The sequence below is a fragment of the Podarcis tiliguerta genome (assembly GCF_965153285.1).
Source record: "Podarcis tiliguerta genome assembly, chromosome: 13".
Lineage (NCBI taxonomy): Eukaryota > Metazoa > Chordata > Lepidosauria > Squamata > Lacertidae > Podarcis > Podarcis tiliguerta.
Genome location: NC_139546.1, coordinates 17,657,072 through 17,677,352, shown reverse-complemented (window position 1 = coordinate 17,677,352; position 20,281 = coordinate 17,657,072). Strand labels below are relative to the sequence as shown.

At 45.6% G+C, this 20,281-nt stretch overlaps 1 protein-coding gene across 6 annotated transcripts; it reads left to right on the top strand.

The window, feature by feature from the left end:
• Window positions 1–4,461: 4,461 nt before the first annotated feature.
• Window positions 4,462–19,505, top strand: NOSIP (nitric oxide synthase interacting protein). 6 transcript variants are annotated; one of them, XM_083408259.1, is made up of 9 exons: window positions 4,462–4,549; window positions 7,006–7,119; window positions 7,713–7,818; window positions 8,885–8,966; window positions 10,109–10,250; window positions 12,029–12,135; window positions 15,211–15,398; window positions 17,113–17,221; window positions 19,137–19,505. In XM_083408259.1, exons 2-9 carry the CDS (start codon window positions 7,050–7,052, stop codon window positions 19,206–19,208), a joined length of 876 nt encoding a protein of 291 aa, XP_083264385.1. In that variant the 5' UTR covers window positions 4,462–4,549; window positions 7,006–7,049; the 3' UTR covers window positions 19,209–19,505. The 6 variants fall into 6 exon arrangements, with proteins under 6 accessions (XP_083264385.1, XP_083264382.1, XP_083264387.1 ...); XM_083408256.1 differs by having other exon boundaries at window positions 4,467–4,549; window positions 7,002–7,119; XM_083408261.1 differs by having other exon boundaries at window positions 4,483–4,517.
• The last annotated feature ends 776 nt before the right edge of the window (window positions 19,506–20,281 follow it).

Here is a 20,281-nt window from a genome sequence, read left to right as displayed (position 1 = left end):
GACTAAGTCCGCGGGTCCCTGCGGAGGAAAATGAGCTCAGCCGGAGACAGGCGCAAGCTGCAGAAGATCCAAGTTTATTGCGCAACAGGTTCAAGGCGAGATTGAACAGCGGGAAAGGGGTGACATGAACTTTTAAAACTTCCCTCCAAGTCCCAGAATACAGTGCAAAATACATCATAGTTACATCATGAATACATTAAAGAGAGGTTGGGTTACACCGGATTAACATATAGAGGAGGGAAGGGGAATATGCAGAGCTGGAGATATGCGCAGATAAGCACTTCCTGAGTACCGGTGATGAGAAGACAATGGTCCATGTATGCATAGTCTGCCACCTGGCATTGCCCGGAGGAAAGGCTTGGCAAAGCGATTTGACCGGATTAGGGTCTTCCTGAGTACGTGACACCTCGCTCGAGGGACCATGGAGGCAGGGGAGGTGTCATGGAGTCCTGAAGAGACTGAGCCGATCGGCACCCAAAACAAGGAAATTGGAGTTGTGGTTGATTTTATACAAATTTCTAAAGACTTTTAGTCTTTTTAGTCCATTTTATATTGGTAATTGAAGTCGGAAACAAAATAGATACATTGTAGCAAGATTTGACACTTTTATGAGTTCACAAGTTTCGGTTCCATTGTTCTCCCAGCGGGGAGCCGTCAGCAGCTTGTCAAGAGGTTAAATGAGGTGTGCAGGAGCTCGCTGAGCTAGCTCTGCAAAACGAATGCATGGTTCTGATTGGGTAGAACACAGCCATTGAAAGGAATAGGGAATACAGCTTCGTACGGTCAACCCATAGTAAAGATAGAGCGGGAAAGAGGCATAAGAATTTGGGCTTATTTCGCCCGTGTAGGAAAGGGAAAAGGCACTTTATTTATGGGGCTTGGGGTAGAGTGTGGTGCTTGTGTAACAGTGTGGGGGCTGAGGGGTCAACGTGGGGCTGGGTGCCCTTGAGGTCATTGCCTCGGACCCTCTGGTGACCGGCGGAAGGGTGAAGGAAGGCATGCTCCCCCCTTCTGTATCAGCATGTTTATTTAGAAGTACTATAACGGGAGGCAGTGGAAAACAGGAGTGCCTGGCGTGCTCTGGTCCATGGGGTCACGAAGAGTTGGACACGACTAAATGACTCAGGGGCGTCTTACCCATAGAAGCTAGTGGCGCAGGGTGCCAAGTTCTGGAGGGTGCCAGGAAAGAGGCAGAGGCTGGATGCAGTGCCTCCCGGCATCAGCTTGCCGCCCTTGCCCGCCTCCGCCATGCTGTGCCAAAGCAGCGCCACGCCCGGAGCCTCCATCTGCCATGGCCAGCTGAGCCAGGAGGCGCCGCGTCCAGCCTCCACCTCTTCCCCTCCGGAGGAGCCGCCCTCCAGCTGCTATCTGCCTCCTCCAGCTCCGCCATCCTCCCTAAAAAAACTCTGAGAAATGGGGGGGGGGGGGAATTAAAGAAGGAGGAAAATGGAAACTGAAACCATACGAAGAAGTGAAAGAGCATGTTAATGATTGGTTACATTATTATCAGGTGAATGAAGTGTTTAAACAAGATATCAAAGAAAATGGTTTCTGCGAAAAAGAATCGAGGTTTCAACAAGAAATATTGAATAATGATTTTAAAATTCTGTCAAAAATGTATAAATTACTGCTTGAATGGCACTTGAAAGATGAGGAGGTAAAATCAGTTATGATTCATTGGGCAAAAGACTTAGGTTATAATATTCAGTTAAGTGATTGGGTCAAATTATGGAAAGAAGGTTTAGGATTTACTGCATGTAATACATTAAAAGAAAACATGATGAAGATGATGTATAGATGTTACATCATACCAGTTAAGTTAGCAAAAATGTATAAAGTCAGTAATAAATGTAAAAAAATAGAAGGATTATTTTATCATATGTGGTCGGAATGTAAAAAGGTGAAATGCTTCTGGGAGATGATATATACTATAATGAGTTGAAAAAAATGTTGAAATATACTTTTATTAAAAAACCGGAAGCATTCCTTTTAGGTATTGTTGGAAATGATATAAACAGGAAAGATTGTAAGTTGTTTTTGCAACTTTATGCAGTAACAGCAGCAAGAATATTATTGGCCCAAAAATGGAAGCAAGAAGAACTACCAACATTAGAAGAATGGAGGTTGAAATTGATGGACTACGCAGAATTAGACAAACTAACAGGAAGGATCCGAAACCGGCGGGACCAGAGGTTTACTGAAGACTGGACTAAATTTACTGAGTATTTGAAAAGTATTTGTGATGATCAGATTACGTTTGTAGGACTACAAAAAGTTATGTGAGGAGTAATTTAAGAAATATTGTAAAAATGGAAAGGGAGAAATGATTTGTTAGAAAAGGTAAAGGCAATATTAAGTTAAGAATTGCAGGAGAAATAATCAAGACAGAAGACTATCAGAGATGCTGAAGGAAGTTCAAACAAGGACATATGTATAATAATTTGTGTGGTATGTCTTACAAAGTTTTGAATGCTAAAAATAATAAAAAATATTTTTTTTAAAAAAAAAGAGAGAAATGGGGGGGGGGGGAGCCAGAAGGAGCTTTGCACCACGGCTCCGGATATGCTTAAGACGGCCCTGAAACGCCTAAAACCACCACAACAACATAAGAACCACTGCATTAAATGGGGTACGCCCAGGGCATAGGATTGCCAGTAGGTGGCTGTGTGAGGAGTAGAGGGAAAGCAGTAGAGTGGGATTTTGCGTGTAGACAAGTAACAGTAACAACAGCTTTTCACTTGGATTTTAGAAGATCACATGATTTAAAAGCGAAAAAAGATCCTATACTTAAAACATCGTAATGCTCCTAAAACATATCGTATTTGACGGTTAAAAATGCACCTCATCAGTTGCAACTCGTGAATGGCAGATCGCAACGTCCATCGTCTAGCGCACAATCAAGTCATAAGTAGGTTCCACTAGGTTCAGTAGGACTTCTTCCCACATAGGTTTGTATTCATATCTGTTATTCATATCACAGAAGAGAGCAGTGTTGCTTTTCTAGGCAAAGAGGTGCCGGAACTTACAATGAACGCCCCCCTTGTTCTCTTATAACGGCAATGGTGCCCATCTGAGAAGTGCGGGGGGGGGGGGGAGCCCTACGAATAAGGGAGCCTCAGACTCTAGGCTTCTCCTTCTGAACTTCAAGACTCTTCCTCAAGCCACCTCCCAACTTCCTAGGCCACACATCTCACTGCTCCCTCTCCACATACCCCTGCAGTGCTTTTGCCTGAACCTACCTCACTGTACAAGTCACAGCCGTTGCTCCACCCACTTTTTTCTTTGGGCCTGAAATATATTCAGAGTCGCAAAGTGATTTCATGCTCTTTATTCAGCTCATAGTGGTGAGGAGGAATGAATGGAAGTCCCCTCAAAGTATCTGCTTTATATACATTATTTACACAATAGGCTGCACATGATTGGCTAATTCTGGAATTCTACTGTAAGCCAATCAGGATGTGGATTCACTTATATCTGGAGCATGATTGGGTGGTTCCTGCCAACCAATCATACTGCTGCATTGTTCTAGGACCAATCAGACTGCTGCATTCTGAATCCTATTGTTCTAGGACCAATCAGACTGCTGCAATTTGGATCCTATTGTTCTAGGACCAATCAGACTGCTGCAGTTTGGATCCTATTCAACTCAGTACATAACAGGGCCGCCTGTATTGGACCCCTGTCCTCACATCCAGCACTGGCATGTGGCCCTCAGAAAGTTCCCCATAAACTAATGTGGCCCTCAGGCTGGAAAAAGCTCCCCCACACCCCTGGTATACAGATAATCCTCCAGAGTTTCTTAAGTCAATATGTACATTTTATCAATCCTATTTGACTTCTAGGGACTTAAGGAAAGAGGAGGTGAAATGAAAGCCAAGGAATAGCAACTCTAGTAAAGAAGCATATACACTATGTTAAAACAAACACCCAATGATATAAGTGCATCACCAAAAAATTCCCGACAGAAAAAGAGCAATGGGCAAAATAGGGTCAAATATCAGAACATAGAGAGTGACCCTGAAAAATACAGAAATAAGACTTCTATATAGGAGGCCCTTGAGTAAAATGCTAAAGTTTGATAAAGTTTGATACTGATATATATATATATATATATATATATATATATATATATATATGAAAAGTATATATAATTATATATCTGTAACTTTTATATGTAAAATTTTGATATAAAAGTTTCATACATACATGTGTGTATATGTATAAGGGATACATCTAGATATGTGTGCATGTGCGTGTGTATATATAAATATGTGTGTGTGTGTCTTTCTCTTTCTCTTTCTCTCTCTCGCTGAAGGCATTAAACATTAAATAATAATAACGCCTCAGCTTGTGGCCTCCTTTCTGCTGAGGAACCTCAACGCCGCGGCCCCTCTGCCTCCCGCACCTTGTTTCCTCCGTGACGGGAACGCTTTGGCTAATGCACAGCTCCAGAGCTGCAGGACTTCAAAGTACTTCCGGAGGTTGTGCACTTCCTGCTTCCGGATCCCTTGGCCGAGGTGGGGGAGAGAGAAACGTTGCTTGTTTTACGGTAAACCCCCCCCCCCCTTATGCACGGCAGAGAAGAAGGTGCACGGCTGTGGGTTGGGGCCAGGAGTTGGTGGCGGGGTTGCCAAGTTTTGAACTTGTCGCTGCAGCTGTGCCTTTCGCACTGAATAACACCTGGTCTCCGTTCCTTGAAAAGCTTCGCCGGCTGAATTCCACGTATCGCTATAGATGGGGAAGGCGCAAGAGCAGGCCTGCTGTCGTCGTTTCCTAGCCATTGATATTATTTATGAAATAATAATAATAATAATAATAATAGCAGCAGCAGCAGCACAGTGATACTGGTCTAAGATTGCCAGAGGGAGGCGAGGGCAACCCCGGTTCTTGCGAGAGAAACATTGTAGGCAGAGATGGATGGAGATGGTGAAAGAGCAACTTACGTTCGTGTTTCTGGTGTTTCGGGTTGCAGGTGCAAATAAGGACTGGAAACTTGCTGGGGAAACAAACCGTCTTGGGAAGAGATGGAGCTTGTGGCGGGGGGGGGGGTGAGTGGTGGGTGAGGAGTGTGGTGGCCAGGGCTCCAGCACCTGAAACCATTGCGTAGAAGAGACGGTTTAAGCGCTTGCAGCATCTCGTGCAAGGTTATAGCTGCTGGCTGACATTTCACCCTTCGATATGATTAAAAGGGGTTGCATCTGGGCGCCCGGAAGGGGAGCAGGGAGGTTCACTGAGAAAGAAGGCTTAGGAAGGTGCAATCAGAAGGAAGCCCCACTGAAATTTCACTTACTCCTTGGTAAGTGTGTGTGTGTAGGATTTCAGCCTAGGGTAAATAAGTCAGAGTACTTGTGAGCTAGATAAGGCTTTGAGCGGTAGAGGAGAACGCAGTTGTCAAATCGGTGATATTGAGGTGGGAAGTGTTTTAAAATTGGCAGAGAGGATATTGTGTAATGCAGCAGGTATGCAAAATGGAGATCTAGTGCAATGTCAAGGAGGAAGCTAATAATTTATGAAAGACTAAAATGTTGGAGGAGGGTATAGTGAGTTGTCAGATGGGGTGTTTTGTGTCTTTCATTGAGGGATACTGAACTGTGAGACTTTCAGGTACTATGCTGCTGATACCTCTCCAGAACTTTTCAAAAATAGGATTCTTAATGTTTCTAATCCTTGTATGAATTGCTCTGCCGTGGAGTTTGAGATTTGTTGTGTGTTGGGGATTTTAAGTCAGAATGGTCTTTGGGGAAATGGGAACACAGGCAGGAATAAAGTTGCCCGGGAGCAATTTCTTGATATTAATTAGTGATATCATTTGATGTTTCTCCTGCAAGACTTAAATTCAGCTGCAGACTCTTATTCCTGTATTTGTTTGGGAATAGCAGCTAGTACTATCACTGGTAAATGCATTTTGGGCATTTGTACAGGAAGATAGCATGGGGAGCAATTATTTACCCACTGCTACTTGGTTTGTAAGGGGAAAGGGATTGAGGGTGATGTGGAGGCGATTCTCAAGTAGAGGGTTTTAAAAAGCTATCAGATGTTTAGATCATTTTAGTGATTGTATGTGCTGTTAGGGAGGGACCAGTGATCAAGGATGGTGGCACTTGTAGTCCAGTAACCTCTGGAGGGCCGCAGTGCCCCCCCCCCCAATATATAGATGCTAGCGAAATGGTTAGCTAACCTCCACTAGGTGGCAGTTGTACATCTTGTGCCATTAAACAACAGAAGAAACCCTTTCTGTTGCTGGTTTTTTAGGGTGTATCTGACCTTTCCTTCTTGGGAGTGTGGCTCATAATGAATGTATTCCCCCGCTCCCATGTGAAGAGGGGTGAATTTCAGCGGTCTCAAGACTTGGTATGACTGAGATCCTAGACTTCAAAATAAGGAGAACTTGAGAGCTGGCATCCCATGAAAGAAGGCACATCTGAGAACAACAGGCTGGGTTGTGGGACAATTGGTAGTTGATACCTTGGCATGACAGTGAGAGCTCTTGGTATTTAGGATGAACAGGAACAAAAGAATAGACAGTTTCATCCTGTTTGTTTTAACACTGGGGAATTGCAGGAGGTGCAGCGTGTCTTTCTGGGGGGGTGTAAAACTGTACCTGTTGAAAATCACTCTGCTGCACAATAATTAAAGGTACAGGAACCCGTAGCAAAATATTTTATGAATGGGACACGAGTCTGCCTGTGGTAGATTTGGGAATATAGCGGGGGGGGGGATAGATTTAGAGATGTTAAAAGTAGCATTCTTGAATATCCAGAAAGGAATCTTTGAATCCTCCAGTTAAGAAGGTGGGTGCAGCCTGTTGAGCCACCCCATGACCATTTCCTGAGCTTTCTGTCCATCTCCCCCATTCCCCCCTTCTTAATTCTCCCCATTCCAAACCTGTGGCTCTTCTAATCTGCATCCATATCCAACACAGTCCATGAGCTTTTTTGTGTCTAGTACTGCATTGGATCAGGCCCTGACAATGTGCTTAACCAAAACATATCTTTATGAAGGCAGGGAGGAGCTGCCGGCTTCTTCCGGGATCGCCCATCTAAGCCGGCATGACGCGCCATGGCAAGAACTGCACAGCAGGAGCTGTTTACACCTACCATGAAAAGAAAAAGGACACAGGTGAGGAGGCTGCTTTCTGTAGGACTCTGGATTGAGACTTGAAAGGTGTCGTCAGTGCTGTAGGGGGAGCCTTGTGCTACGATGGCAGTGGTGGGGCTGCAGGCGAGGACCCAAGGATTCTGAATGAAGGGGAAGCCCTGGCTAGGTTTGGGAGAACAAAATTGTGAGTTGGGGCAACTAAAACCAGGACTGTTGCTAGACAAATCACTGGTGCGTTTGCTTATAGCCAGGTGAGAATTGGGAGAAGCTCCGGGATAGTCAAGAGTATTGGGCACGCCCTGTGGTCTGATTTAACACCACCCAGTGTTTCATTGAAACTCAGGTGGAAATTAAGCTATGCAACTCCAGGCTAATTCCGCCTTCTCTCTCTATTGCTGGAGGAGATTATGGGTTGCCAGCCCTTAAACTGTTAGCAATCAGGTGAGCAGTCCTGAGCAGGTCACTTGACAACCTGGGCTTCTCTGGGCAGAGATTTACTAGCTGTTTTCTCTTTCTGGATTTAGAGATTTAGCAGAGCCACTTAGGCAGGCAGGCTCTTTTCATTAATGTGACCTTAATGTGACCATTGCTCCCGCCCCCCCACCTTTCCCCAGCTGCCTCTGGATACGGGACCCAGAACGTCCGTCTGAGCAAAGATGCCGTCAAGGATTTTGACTGCTGCTGCCTCTCCCTGCAGCCCTGCAAGGACCCTGTTGTGACGTAAATATCTGGCAAGGCCCATGGGAGAGTGTTCAGTGTATTAAACCGGAGATCTGCTACACTACTTAACCACTTGCCTTTTTGTAGTTCGCGAGCGACGGGAGCGAATCCCCGCGGCGGGGTGCGCTCCCGTCGCTTGGTCCCAGCGCCTGCCAACCTAGCAGTTCGAAAGCACCCCCGGGTGCAAATAGATAAATAGGGACTGCTTACCAGCAGGAAGGTAAACGGCGTTCCGTGTGCTGTGCTGGCTCGCCAGATGCAGCTTGTCACGCTGGCCACGTGACCCGGAAGTGTCTGCGGACAGCGCTGGCTCCCGGCCTTTAGAGTGAGATGAGCACACAACCCTAGAGTCTGGCAAGACTGGCCTGTATGGGCAGGGGTACCTTTACCTTTTAAATAAAGCAGTGGATCTCTAAACCTGGATCCTACATGCATGCACACACACAAAGTTGCTTCTTTCATTGTTCACCCGCTTTATATGCCTGTTGAGATAATAATATTTATGTTCTTTTTCATGCAAATTCCTGTACAGTTGTATCTTGGATCTTAAACACCTTGGCTCCTGAACGGTCAAAACCCAGAACAGAGTGTTCCAATTTTCGAACGATTTTCAGAAGCTGAACATCCGGCGCTGCTTCTGCGGCTTCCGATTAGCTGCAGGAGCTTCCTGCAGCCAATCAGAAGCCGCGCTCTGGTTTCCGAACGTTTTGGAAGTCAAACGCACATCCGGTACAGATTCCGTTTGACTTCCAAGGTACGACTGTAGAGTCAAATTCTCTTCTGCCGCTGGGAAGTGGTGATTACATTCCCATTTCACAGATGGCAAATTGTGGCTAACTTTTCCTGTCCATAACTGAGCAGGAACTTGAACCCCAACCAAAGTTTATCACTATAATGTCCCTTCTGCTGTAGAGTGATATATTGGTTTGGTGGCATGACCTCCCAGGTGTACCCTTGACCTGTGGGGTTCATATGGATACTCCTATAGTGCTCTGCAGCTTGCATGGGAGCCTTTATGGAAGTGACATTTAATTGAGATTCTCATCCTGCCTGTGTCCCTCTCCAGCCCTGATGGATACCTGTATGAAAAAGAAGCCATCCTAGAGTACATCCTGCACCAGAAAAAGGAGATTGCCCGGCAAATGAAGGTAACAAGAGAAGTGGCTAGTATGCTAATCTGAAGAACCATATTTGTATGTTCACAGCTGTCAGCTGGTTTAATAGATGGGTGAGAGAGCACTGCATCAAAAGGGGAGGAGGTGGCACTCAAGAGAACTGGTAGAATGAAATACATATGCCAAGCCACATGGAAACAAGGCTAGTTGAAGTAGAGATCTTTTTAATCTGGTGCATTTGTTTTCTCCCCTGCCTCCAAAGGCCTGGAAACGATGCCTTATGAGGAACGGCTAAGGGAGCTGGGCATGTTTAGCCTGGAGAAGAGGAGGTTAAGGGGTGATATGATAGCCATGTTCAAATATATAAAAGGATGTCACATAGAGGAGGGAGAAAGGTTGTTTTCTGCTGCTCCAGAGAAGCGGACACTGAGCAATGGATCCAAACTACAAGAAAGAAGATTCCACCTAAACATTAGGAAGAACTTCCTGACAGTAAGAGCTGTTTGACAGTGGAATTTGCTGCCAAGGAGTGTGGTGGAGTCTCCTTCTTTGGAGGTCTTTAAGCAGAGGCTTGACAACCATATGTCAGGAGTGCTCTGATGGTGTTTCCTGCTTGGCAGGGGGTTGGACTCGATGGCCCTTGTGGTCTCTTCCAACTCTATGATTCTATGATTCTAAGGAGCTCAGGATGGGGCTTCCATCTTTGTTAAGAACCTTGCCTTGTGTAGCACCCTTCCTTTGGGGATGCTCTCCTGTGTGCCTTGCTTCTGACCCAGTGCAAGACAGCCATAAAGGGCAGGGAAGAGGGCGCTTAAATCATCACTCTTGTTCCAGTGCCTTCAACAGGAATTGCCTCTAAGAACCAGGAGCCACTGATGCCATCTGCCCAGTGGGGCTTACAGGTCTAAGGGGAGGACTTCACAGAAGGGTATAACAGAAAGTGTAGTGAGAACTTTAGAACTGTGATAGAGTGTTGTTGTTTTTTAATTTTAACGTAAAGTGCTTAAGGTGGTACTCTGTGCTTTTTGCTGATTTCTTTTCATGCCTGTTCTCTCTCTTCACTTTCATCGCGTCTCTCTCACTGGGATCATAGCAAGGAGTGTGCTCCTTCCGTATTTTAGCAGGAGAGCTTTGTCTTATGTCATGACAATTTTTATTCGTGTGCAAAACTGCAGGCCTATGAAAAGCAGAAGAATGAGAAGAAGACGGAGTTGGCGGAGTTGAGCAAGGCTGCCAAAGAGTCCAAGGTGAAGAATTTCCTCGACAAAGAGATGAGCATTGTCAGCAAACCTCTCAACCCCTTTGATCGCAAGGCAGGTAAGTGCGGAGGAGCGGAGGATTTGGGACAAGGCCGAGCGACAAAAGTGTGAGAAATAAGAAAAGTGTAAAGAAAGTGAATGGCACTTCCCAGTTACTCCTCAGACAGAGCCATGTACATCTTATCTGTGCTTCATAGTAATATTTCCCCTACCCTTTTCCGTTCTGGTCCTATCTGTTCGGCAGCAATGAAGTGTTTTTAGAGATGCTCTTTGTTTTCCTTTGGGTTTTGGCAGTGCCCTAAAACACAGCACTGTGGCTCGAGTGTCGCTGGATCACATGCTGTCCACAGTTTATCTCCCATTGCCGCAATCACACTGGTTTTTCACCCTGGTTTAAAGTTCTTCCCACATCTCCACAGCTCCCCCTGTTCTTTGTAGCTCTCCGGCTGTCAGCCTCTTTGAATATTTGTCTCAAACCCACACAACTCCTCATGTGTGAAGTGAAACTCCTGGGGGAATTGTGAGTGGCTGCAATGAGGTGTGAACCATTCTCCCAAGCATGGAGCAAAGAGGGTTGCATGGTCCTGGGTACCAGCTGAGTTTTGTTGTGATGTTTAAAGCTTTTGCTGGGGGTTGTGGTCAGCTGGACTACTAGGGTTCAGCTTCAGGGATGCCTAAGTCAGTACGTGCTGGATCCTGTCAAAAACTCAGCAGGGCAAGTCTGCAGGTGAGCTCCAGTGTCCCTAATCTTGTACAGTAGGGTTAGGGAATCTTTTTTTCACTTGGAGGGCTAGATCTTTATCTCCCTGCACCCCTGCAAGCTAACTGACAGGTGGGTGAGGCCACCCACCTGTCATTCATCTGACATCACGATGTGTTCAGGGGTCTGATAGGTGGGAGGGGACTGTTCCACCGGTGCATTCCCCACAAGGAATGAAGCCGCAGGACTGAACTCTCTGCTCACTAGCTGGTGCAATCCTGCTCTCTTCCGGGGTCTGCTGTGTCAGCACGTTCCCTGCAGTGAACACAATGGCAAAGTGACCCAGAAACTACAACTAATCCAGAATGCGGCAGCTAGACTGGGAGTGGCCACCGAGACAATATAACACCGGTCTTGAAAGACCTACATTGCTCCCAATACGTTTCCAAGCACAATTCCAAGTGTTCGTGGTGACCTTTAAAGCCTTAAACGGCCTCGGCCCAGTATACCAGAAGGAGCATCTCCATCCCCATCATCCAGCTCAGACACTGAGATCCAGCACCGAGGGCCTTCTGGTGGTTCTCTCACTGCGAGAAGTGAAGTTACAGGGAACCAGGCAGAGGGCCTTCTCTATGGTGGCACCCACCCTGTGGAACGCCCTCCCATCAGATGTCAAGGAAATAAAAAACTATCTGACTTTTAGAAGACATCTGAAGGCAGCCCTGTTCAGGGAAGTTTTTAATATCTGATCTTTTATCACTTTATTATTATTATCATTAATTCTGTTGGGACCCGCCCAGAGTGGCTGGGGAAACCCAGCCAAATGGGCAGGGTATAAATTATTTTATTTTTATTATTTTATGATGATGATGATGATGATGATGATGATGATGAAGCAGCAGCACTCTGCAGGATTGAACCTTTTCCCCTGCTCGTTGGCTGATATCCCCCAGTGGCCTCCACTGATAGGCAGGTGGCTGTGGTTTGGGAGAAATGTCCGCATGGGCCAAGACTGTCCTGCATGTTGAAGGTTTTCTGCTCCTGCTATACATGTCTTCCCACACACCACCTTAGATTTTCACCTCTTTCTTCGGAAACTGTGGGACTTAATAACTGCCCTGTTCTGTGGATTACAGGAGATGCTCAGCCTGGACCCAGCAATGAAGAGAAAGCCAAACAACTGCCCAGCTTTTGGATTCCTTCGCTGACCCCAGAGGCCAAGACCAAAGTCATTCCGAAGCCAGTGAGTTGCTTTTGTCATTCCTTTTCCCGGCTCACGCATTGCCCCGTCTTCCTTAGGGAGTGTCTGCAGTACAAATCTAAACCAATTTACCTGTCACAGTGTCTCCAACACACCCAGAAAATTGAAACTCTTGGAATAGAGAACTTCTGTCATGGTCACAAAACTGCACTTCCAGAGTTCTTGGGAGAAGTCCTGAGGCGTTAACTGCATTGAGCTGGTTGCTGTCTTTGAGATTAGGAAGATACTGTCTTCCACTTGAGATGGTCCTTTTTTGTCATTTGTTTTTCCCCTCCTGTGTGGCTGTGGAGTTGAAAGGTATTGAAATTGAAACTGAAATACTTTATTGTCACTTGTACAATTTGTATACAGTGAGATTACACGAGCACCCCCCACTCAGCTCTCTTAGTCTTAATTCCCCTCGTTTACTGACGCACACCCACCCAACCCGAAAGTCAGTTGCCCTGTTGTTATCTTTTCATTCAGCAGCCTAACAGCCCACGGATAGAAGCTGTTCTTTACCCTGTTGGTGCGACTAATCATGCTTCTATATCTTCTGCCTGATGGCAGGAGATCAAGAAAGTGCCGGCCAGGGTGTGAATCATCCCTGAGAATTTTCCTCACTCTCCTGAGGCAGTGTTCTTCCGCTATTTCATCCAGCGGATTCACGTGACAGCCCATAATATCTTGTGCTGTATTCACCACCCTCTGTAGGCACTTCCTATCAGTTCATGTCAAACCAGCGTACCACACCGTGATGCAGTATGAAAGGACACTTTCTATTGTAGACCGGTAGAAGGAAATAATCAAATCAGAAGGTCGAATTCAGCTGCTGTCAAGCTGGCAGCACAACACATATGTCTACTAAGAAGTAAATGCAGTTAATTTCATGGAGGCTTACTCCTAGGTGAGCGAGTACAGGACGCAGCCTAAGAGTGTTCTGCAGGGATGATGGAAGCTGAAGTTCAGCCATAGGCTTTTCACTTCCGATGTATTATGGTGAGCAGCAGCAAAGGATTGGGTTGGGTAACCTGCACCTTCAAAGGTACCCAGGAAGCTCCACCCAGTCCCAGTAATGTGAGCTGGAAAATTTCCCCCAACAGGACAATTTGCTGCTACACTTTTCTATGAACATCTTTGATTTCTGAAAATGCATTGTTTCCTAAAATTTGTTTGTAATATAATGGATGCGATTCTAGTAAAACTAAGCAGTTTCAAAACTGGAATTAACTCTCCCCCCCCCCAGATGACCAACCGTGTTATTTAATTAGCTGACTACACAGCTGTCTGTTGACAAACCCATTTCCAATGCAATGCTTGCTTCTTTTACTTCCTTATAATGTTTACTTTTTATGCTGTTCAGCTGACGTGTCTTAAAACTGATTCAATTAAAACAATTTCCTACCAAAACTTGTAATTTGCTCAACCATCTAAACCACATAAAATCTACTCTCTTGATTTCCACCCCCCCCCCCCAATAAAATATTTCAGCTACGGTACTTTTGGCTGTGGGGGGATTGGGAGAATGAGATATACTGCATACTTTTAATTTTAGATTTGATTACTAAAGCCAAATGAAACACTAAAATAGATCGTAATAAATTTTAGTATCAGAAGAAAATTCCCAGAAAATGTTGTGATACCTCTGATTTTTGTAAAACCCACATCTCACCTTTTTTCAGCATTTAAAGTCATGACTGTTAGATTTCATCACTATTTCCCCATTCTTTTTATACAAAATGATAATATAAGTAACTTGCATCGTACTCTTACTTTACTTGCATGGGGTGAGGAATAAATAAATAAATGGGGAGAGGAGGAAACTCACTTTCCAGTTACAGTCGTACCTTGGTTTCCGAACAGCTTAGTTCTCGAACGTTTTGGCTCCCATATTCCACAAACCCATGTTCTGGTTTGACAATTATTTTTGGAAGCTGAATGTCCAATGGGGCTTCCGTGGCTTCCGATTGGCTGCAGGAGCTTCCTGCAGCCAATCAGAAGCTGCGCTTTGGTTTCTGAATGTTTTGGAAGTTGAATGGACTTCCAGAATGGATTCCGTTTGGCTTCCAAGGTACGACTGTATTTATTTCCCCAACCCACTGCACACTGCTGTGATTGCGACTTACTCAGCCCTCACATTGCCTTTCCAAAGCCAGGTAAACAGCCCTCCACCTTGCAGAGGCAGGGGGCCGGTTCCAGGAGTCCCTGGTTTTATGGTTTTCTGCATGGACCTCCAGAACCAAACCCTCACATAAGATGCAAGTTACCTGTATTAAGGTTTAAGCCAAAATAATTTTTTCCAACCACGCATTAAGTTCCCCTTCCCTCTGCTTCAAAATACAGTGGTGCCTCGCAAGACGAAAAGAATCCGTTCCGCGAGTCTCTTCGTCTTGCGGTTTTTTTCGTCTTGCGAAGCAAGCCCATTAGCGGCTTAGCGGATTAGCGCTATTAGCGGGCTTAGCGGATCAGCTGTTAAGCGGATTAGCGGCTTGGGAAAAAGGGGGGGGAGGAAAAAACCCCCGCAGGAACTCGCAAGACATTTTCATCTTGCGAAGCAAGCCCATAGGAAATTCGTTTTGCAAAGCACCTCCAAAACGGAAAACCCTTTCATCTAGCGGGTTTTCCGTCTTGCGAGGCATTCCTCTTGCGGGGCACCACTGTACTTTCATAACTTTATATTTGAATGTCCTGTGCAGGAGGTAGGGTCAGGGAGTCTTCTTATTGGCCCGAGTTTTTTCTTTTCTGATAGATTTAAAGTTAACCTTAGGGAGGGGAAGAGTTTGGCCACGGGGAAGTTTCTGTTGAGTTTTGTTCACTTTGATCAGCGCAGGCTGGAGTGTGCCCAGTTCGCTGGCCATGAGTAGCTTCTGCTTCCAGGTTTATCCCCAGGATTTTAATACCTTGCAATTCAAAATCTTCAGTATCTTGAATATTTGACCAAGCTCTGTAGCATCCTGGAATTGATGGGTGGGTGTGTGTGTTTCAGACAGAGTGTCAATATTTGCTCTAACCCATTTGCCTCTATTGTTTCTAATTCATACTCTGCCTCTCAACTTGCCGTGCTCCTTGTCATTCTAGGACAAGTGTGTGTACTGTCCCATGAGTATGAAGCCCCTGAAGTTGAAGGACCTGATCCCGGTGCACTTCACCCCAGTGGATGCTAGCGTGGATCGAGTAGGGCTGATCAACCGGCAGGACCGCTACGTGTGTGCCGTCACACGAGACATGCTTGGAAACTCTGTCCCATGTGCTGTTCTGCGTCCATCGTGAGTGATGGGATGGGACATCTCAGGAATGGGAGGTGTAATGGTTCTAGGGGTTGCTCATGCGTAAGTTGCCGCCACTCCTGGCTAGGTTACCTGGTTGAACCCTTTCTGTCTGGACAGCCTCAAGTTCCGTGGCTGCCTCAGTCGCTGGCAGAATCCGTCAGTGGGCGTTTCTTGAACCTTTTCCAGCATAAAAGCTGTTTGACGCCCAGTCTCCTCCTACTCTCCCTGCGCGGAAGTCTTCTGCGCATGGAGGGTGTGGGCAGCGGAGTACCCGTACTCTCTCCGCTGGTCTCCGGCGAGGAGTCCTGGAGCCACCTCTCCGATTCCCCCATCTGCCCCCCTTCTCCACTGGTGTTACGCTGATTTCCTTCCCCAGTGGATGGGCTGCCTCTCTCCCTGCTGGGACCCTCTCCGGCATCCCTCTGGAGCCTTCTCTCCGCCTCCAGCTCCGATGGCAGTTCCCTGACAGGAGGTCTTCTTTTTTAAAAAAGTTTTTATTTATACTTTTCAAGTTTATACATTTCATTAGTTTTACAGTCAATTTAACATTTCAAAATTTGCCTTCCTTCCCCCTCTTTCTCCGGTTCCTTAATTATTATTTTTTTAATATCTTCTGCATATCCGATATCATTTCACTTGCTCATTTAATTATCTACTCTAAATATATGGGACACGGGTGGCACTGTGGGTTAAACCACAGAGCCTAGGGCTTGCCGATCAGAAGGTCAGCAGTTCGAATCCCCGCGACGGGGTGAGCTCCTGTTGCTTGGTCCCTGCTCCTGCCAACCTAGCAGTTCGAAAGCACGTCAACGTGCAAGTAGATAAATAGGTACCGCTGTGGCGTGATGGTAAACAGCATTTCCGTGTGCTGCTCTGGTTTGCCAGAAGCGGCTTAGTCATGCTGGCCACATGACCTGGAAGCTGTACACCGGCTCCCTCGGCCAATAGAGATGAGCACTGCAACCCCAGAGTCGGCCACAACTGGACCTAATGGTCAGCGGTCCCTTTACCTTTACCTAAATATATACTCTTGTGAAACTGCAGGTTGTCACAATAATCCTGCTAATTTTTTAATCTGTTTAGAATTTATCTGTAAATTTTCAGTAAACCATTTCCATTCTTTTATAAAAAGTTTGTCATCTTGATTTCTTATTCCTCCGGTAAGTTTCGCCATTTCTGCATATTCCACGAGTTTTTGTATCCATTCTTCCTTTACTGGGACTTCTGCTTCTTTCCACTTTGGGACAAGTAGCATTCTTGCTGCTATAGTAGCATACATAAATAAATTTCTATATGATTTAGGTAGTTCTGTCCCTAAAATTCCCAAAAGAAAAGCTTGTGGGGTTTTTTTTAATAAAAGTTATTTTGAACATCCTTTTCAGTTCATTGTATATCATTTCCCAGGAAGTTTTAACCTTACTACAAGACCACCACACACAATAAAAAGAACATTCTTTCTCTTTACATTTCCAACATTTGTTCGATTTAGATTTATACATTTTTGCCAATTTACTCAGTGTTAGATAACAATATATGATTTTCATATAATTTTCTCTTAAATCATAACATTATGTAAATTTTATAGGGGATGGGAGGTCCTCTGCATGTATGCGAGATATGGAATGGTTGTAAGTACTGTAGCAAAGTGTGGGAATCCAGGCCTTATACTTAGCAGCAAATAATAGGGGTGTCCTTCCTTCCTTCCCCAAAGGGGCTCTGTGGTGACTCTGGAGTGTGTGGAGAGACTCATCAAGAAGGACATGGTTGATCCAGTGAATGGAGAGAAGCTGACTGACAAGGACATCATCGTTCTACAGCGGGTGAGAGTGACTGTCTAACCTCCTTCTGCAATCCTTCATAAGCTCCCAGTGCTGTATCCAAGGTGTCAAAAGGCATCATTAATTCAGGGTTGATTTCACCTTCTGAGAAATTAATCCCATCCTTACTTGTCACCTGTGGCATTGCAGGAAGAGCCATTCCACAATGCTGAAGCTCTTCAGCTATGCTTTAGGAATCACTTCTTCCCTGCCCCGTAGCCCTGTCCCATGGGATTGAAACTGCAGATGATCAACACATCCAGGTTTTCCTCAGTATTGCTAATCCCTTCAGTACAGTGGTGCCTTGGTTCTCAAACACCTTGGTACTCAAACAACTTGGAACCCAAACACTGCAAACCCGGAAGTAAGTGCTCTGGTTTGCGAACTTTTTTCGGAAGCCAAACATGCTCCGTTTTGAGTGCCACACTTCCGTTTTGGGCATTACGCTGAGATCTGCCTGTTTTTGCTATTTATTTCATGTTTTTTCTTTTCTTTTTGCAGCTCTTTTTTGTTTTGCTTTTGTGACTGTGTGGAACCCAGTTCAGCTACTGATCGATTGATTGTGTGACTGCAGTACATTGTTTAGAGCGTTCATTTTATGGAGCAATGGTCTCGTAAGATAGTAAAATTCATGTTAAATTGCTGTTTTAGGGGTTGTTTTTAAAAGTCTGGAACGGATTAATCCATTTTGCATTACTTTCTGTGGGAAAGCACGCCTTGGTTTTCGAACAGACTTCAGGAATGGATTAAGTTTGAGAACCCAAGGCACCACTGTACTGTTGGCATGCTATGTTCGCAGGATAACCCCCTGAACTTAGCTTCAAGCAGCACCATCAATTTACCCCAGTCATGTATTTGTTTACAGTTTGTAAGCATTGTAAGCAATGTTCAAGATATTCTCCGCAAGCCAAATCCAGAAGTGTTCTGCATTATTAGGGACTCCCAAACTACTTAACACGCCCCCCCCAATATCCCTAAGATATGTGAATTTAGAGAACTCGACAGTCCTAGCCATTTCTATCCTGCCGCTAGCCAGAGATCCATAGTCTCCTGTGTGTCAACAAACACGATACAAAAATAAAGGGTTGTGTGCTAATGCTAGTCATACAACCAGCGTTAGTCGGATACAACCCAAAGCCTTGGCGATCCCTGAAATTCTGCATGCCCCGTTGCCCATTTATGAAGCTTGAAGTCATGTTAAACTGATGTTTCTGTGTTTTTAATCTTGGGCAAGTTACAAAACATTAGTTGCCAGGGCTTTTTGACACATGGGCAAGAATAATTCTGGTTGCGTCTCTGCTTAGATCTTGTTGTATTTTGGCCCTCATGCAACAAAAGACAAACCAAGGTTTCATGGCAACATGGCAGGGAGGCACCTGTGGAAGGGAGGCATAAGTGGAAGGGAAGCTTTAGTCGGGAAAGACACAGATTCAGGAGAGAGGAGAGATTGGCTGCGTTGCTCACCCAATAAGGAGTCTAAGAATGACTGGGGGATGGAGCTTGCATGCCTTGTGCTGATCAAATCGGCCGCGTTGCCTGGGGACTCGCCTTTGCTCAGCGCTTCCCAGTGGAGAGGTGACGGTGGTTTCCCTTGCTACATCCCCTTTGCCGGGTTGCTGTGCTGTGGGAACCACCGCTTGAGGCTTCGTTTGGCTGCTGGCTGGGCTTTCTGCCTTTGGCTCGGAGGGGCTCAGAAGTTGAACATACCTGTGCTCAGAAAATCCCTTATTTTGGCTGCTGATCCCTTATTTTTGAGGCTGCTGGTCCCTTATTTTCAAATCTGCAAGTTGACAGCTATGGGCTTGAGTCCCAGAACCTCTCAACGTGAGGCAGAACAGAGACACTGTATGTCCCCCAGGTAAAGAAAATTCCAAGGTCTACAGCTGCTGTCTTCTACCCCTGTCTTTTCTTCTTCTAGGGTGGCACAGGATTTGCAGGGTCAGGTGTGGAGCTGGAGGCCAAGAAGTCCCGCCCTGTTATGCAAGCGTAACGTGTTTGTGCGACTGTCTTGGTGGAAGAGAGGAACAACCAGCATGCCGCTCTAGGCTGCCCAAGACATGCTCCCTGAAAGTGACGAACATTGCATTGGTTGGACTAGGTTCAGTCTTTTCTGAGCCCTTGTTTGGATTAGTTTACGGGCCAGTTCACTTGTGTTTATATATCTCCGTTCATCCCACACTTTTCAGTGCATTTCTGCCACTCCCTTAACCACGCAGTCTCGTTTCATTTTTAACTTGATTAATGTTTTGCCACGGTGACAATGCACTTTAAAAATTCTTTGTAAACAGCACTGTGTCAGGATGCAAGTCAGTGTCTGCTGTGTTTTGATACTTGCTCTACATGTTCAAAAGACAGAGGTATGTCCCCCTCCCCCCAAAAAAGCACCAGTGCTGGTAATAAAAGCCAGAATAAATGAAGTTATTAATGCAAGGACAAGGAGACTTATACAGTCTACTTGCAGTCTTATACAGGTCTGCTTGGAAGTAGACCTCCTGGAGTTCAAGAAGACTTACTCCCAAGTAGGGCTGAGCAATATCTGGTTTTCAGCATCATGCTATATCACCAGCTAAACATCACAATTTACTGGTATATCACAATGCCTGAAATAAGGGTGGAGCTACGTAGAGGCACTGGCTGCCTTCATGTTTTTTTCCTGCAGTGTGACTTCTGCTGGTGCCTGCTCTTGTGATTTGCTTCCCCCTGCAGGAGGCAGGGAAAAGATGAGCCGGCAACAGGAACCGAGAAGCATTGGCTGGCTTCACGGTTTTCCTCACGTTGTGATTTTTGCATAGAACACAACACGAGTTGCTATATATTGCCAGGTAAAAAAATTATGAAACCGATACCGCAAGATATCGCCCAGCCCTACCATCAAGTAAGTGGGTTGTGGGCTGTTGCCTTTGTAAAATTTCAGAACTGTGGTGAACAGCTCCACCTCCATCTTAAACTAGTATGAGGATTAGGAAGTGTCTCCTTTTTGAAACAAACACTTCTAGGGGGGTGGGGGTGGGAAAGAGCTCTTCTCTTGGCTTAGTCCTACGTAGCCTTGTTCTCCCTTTGGCC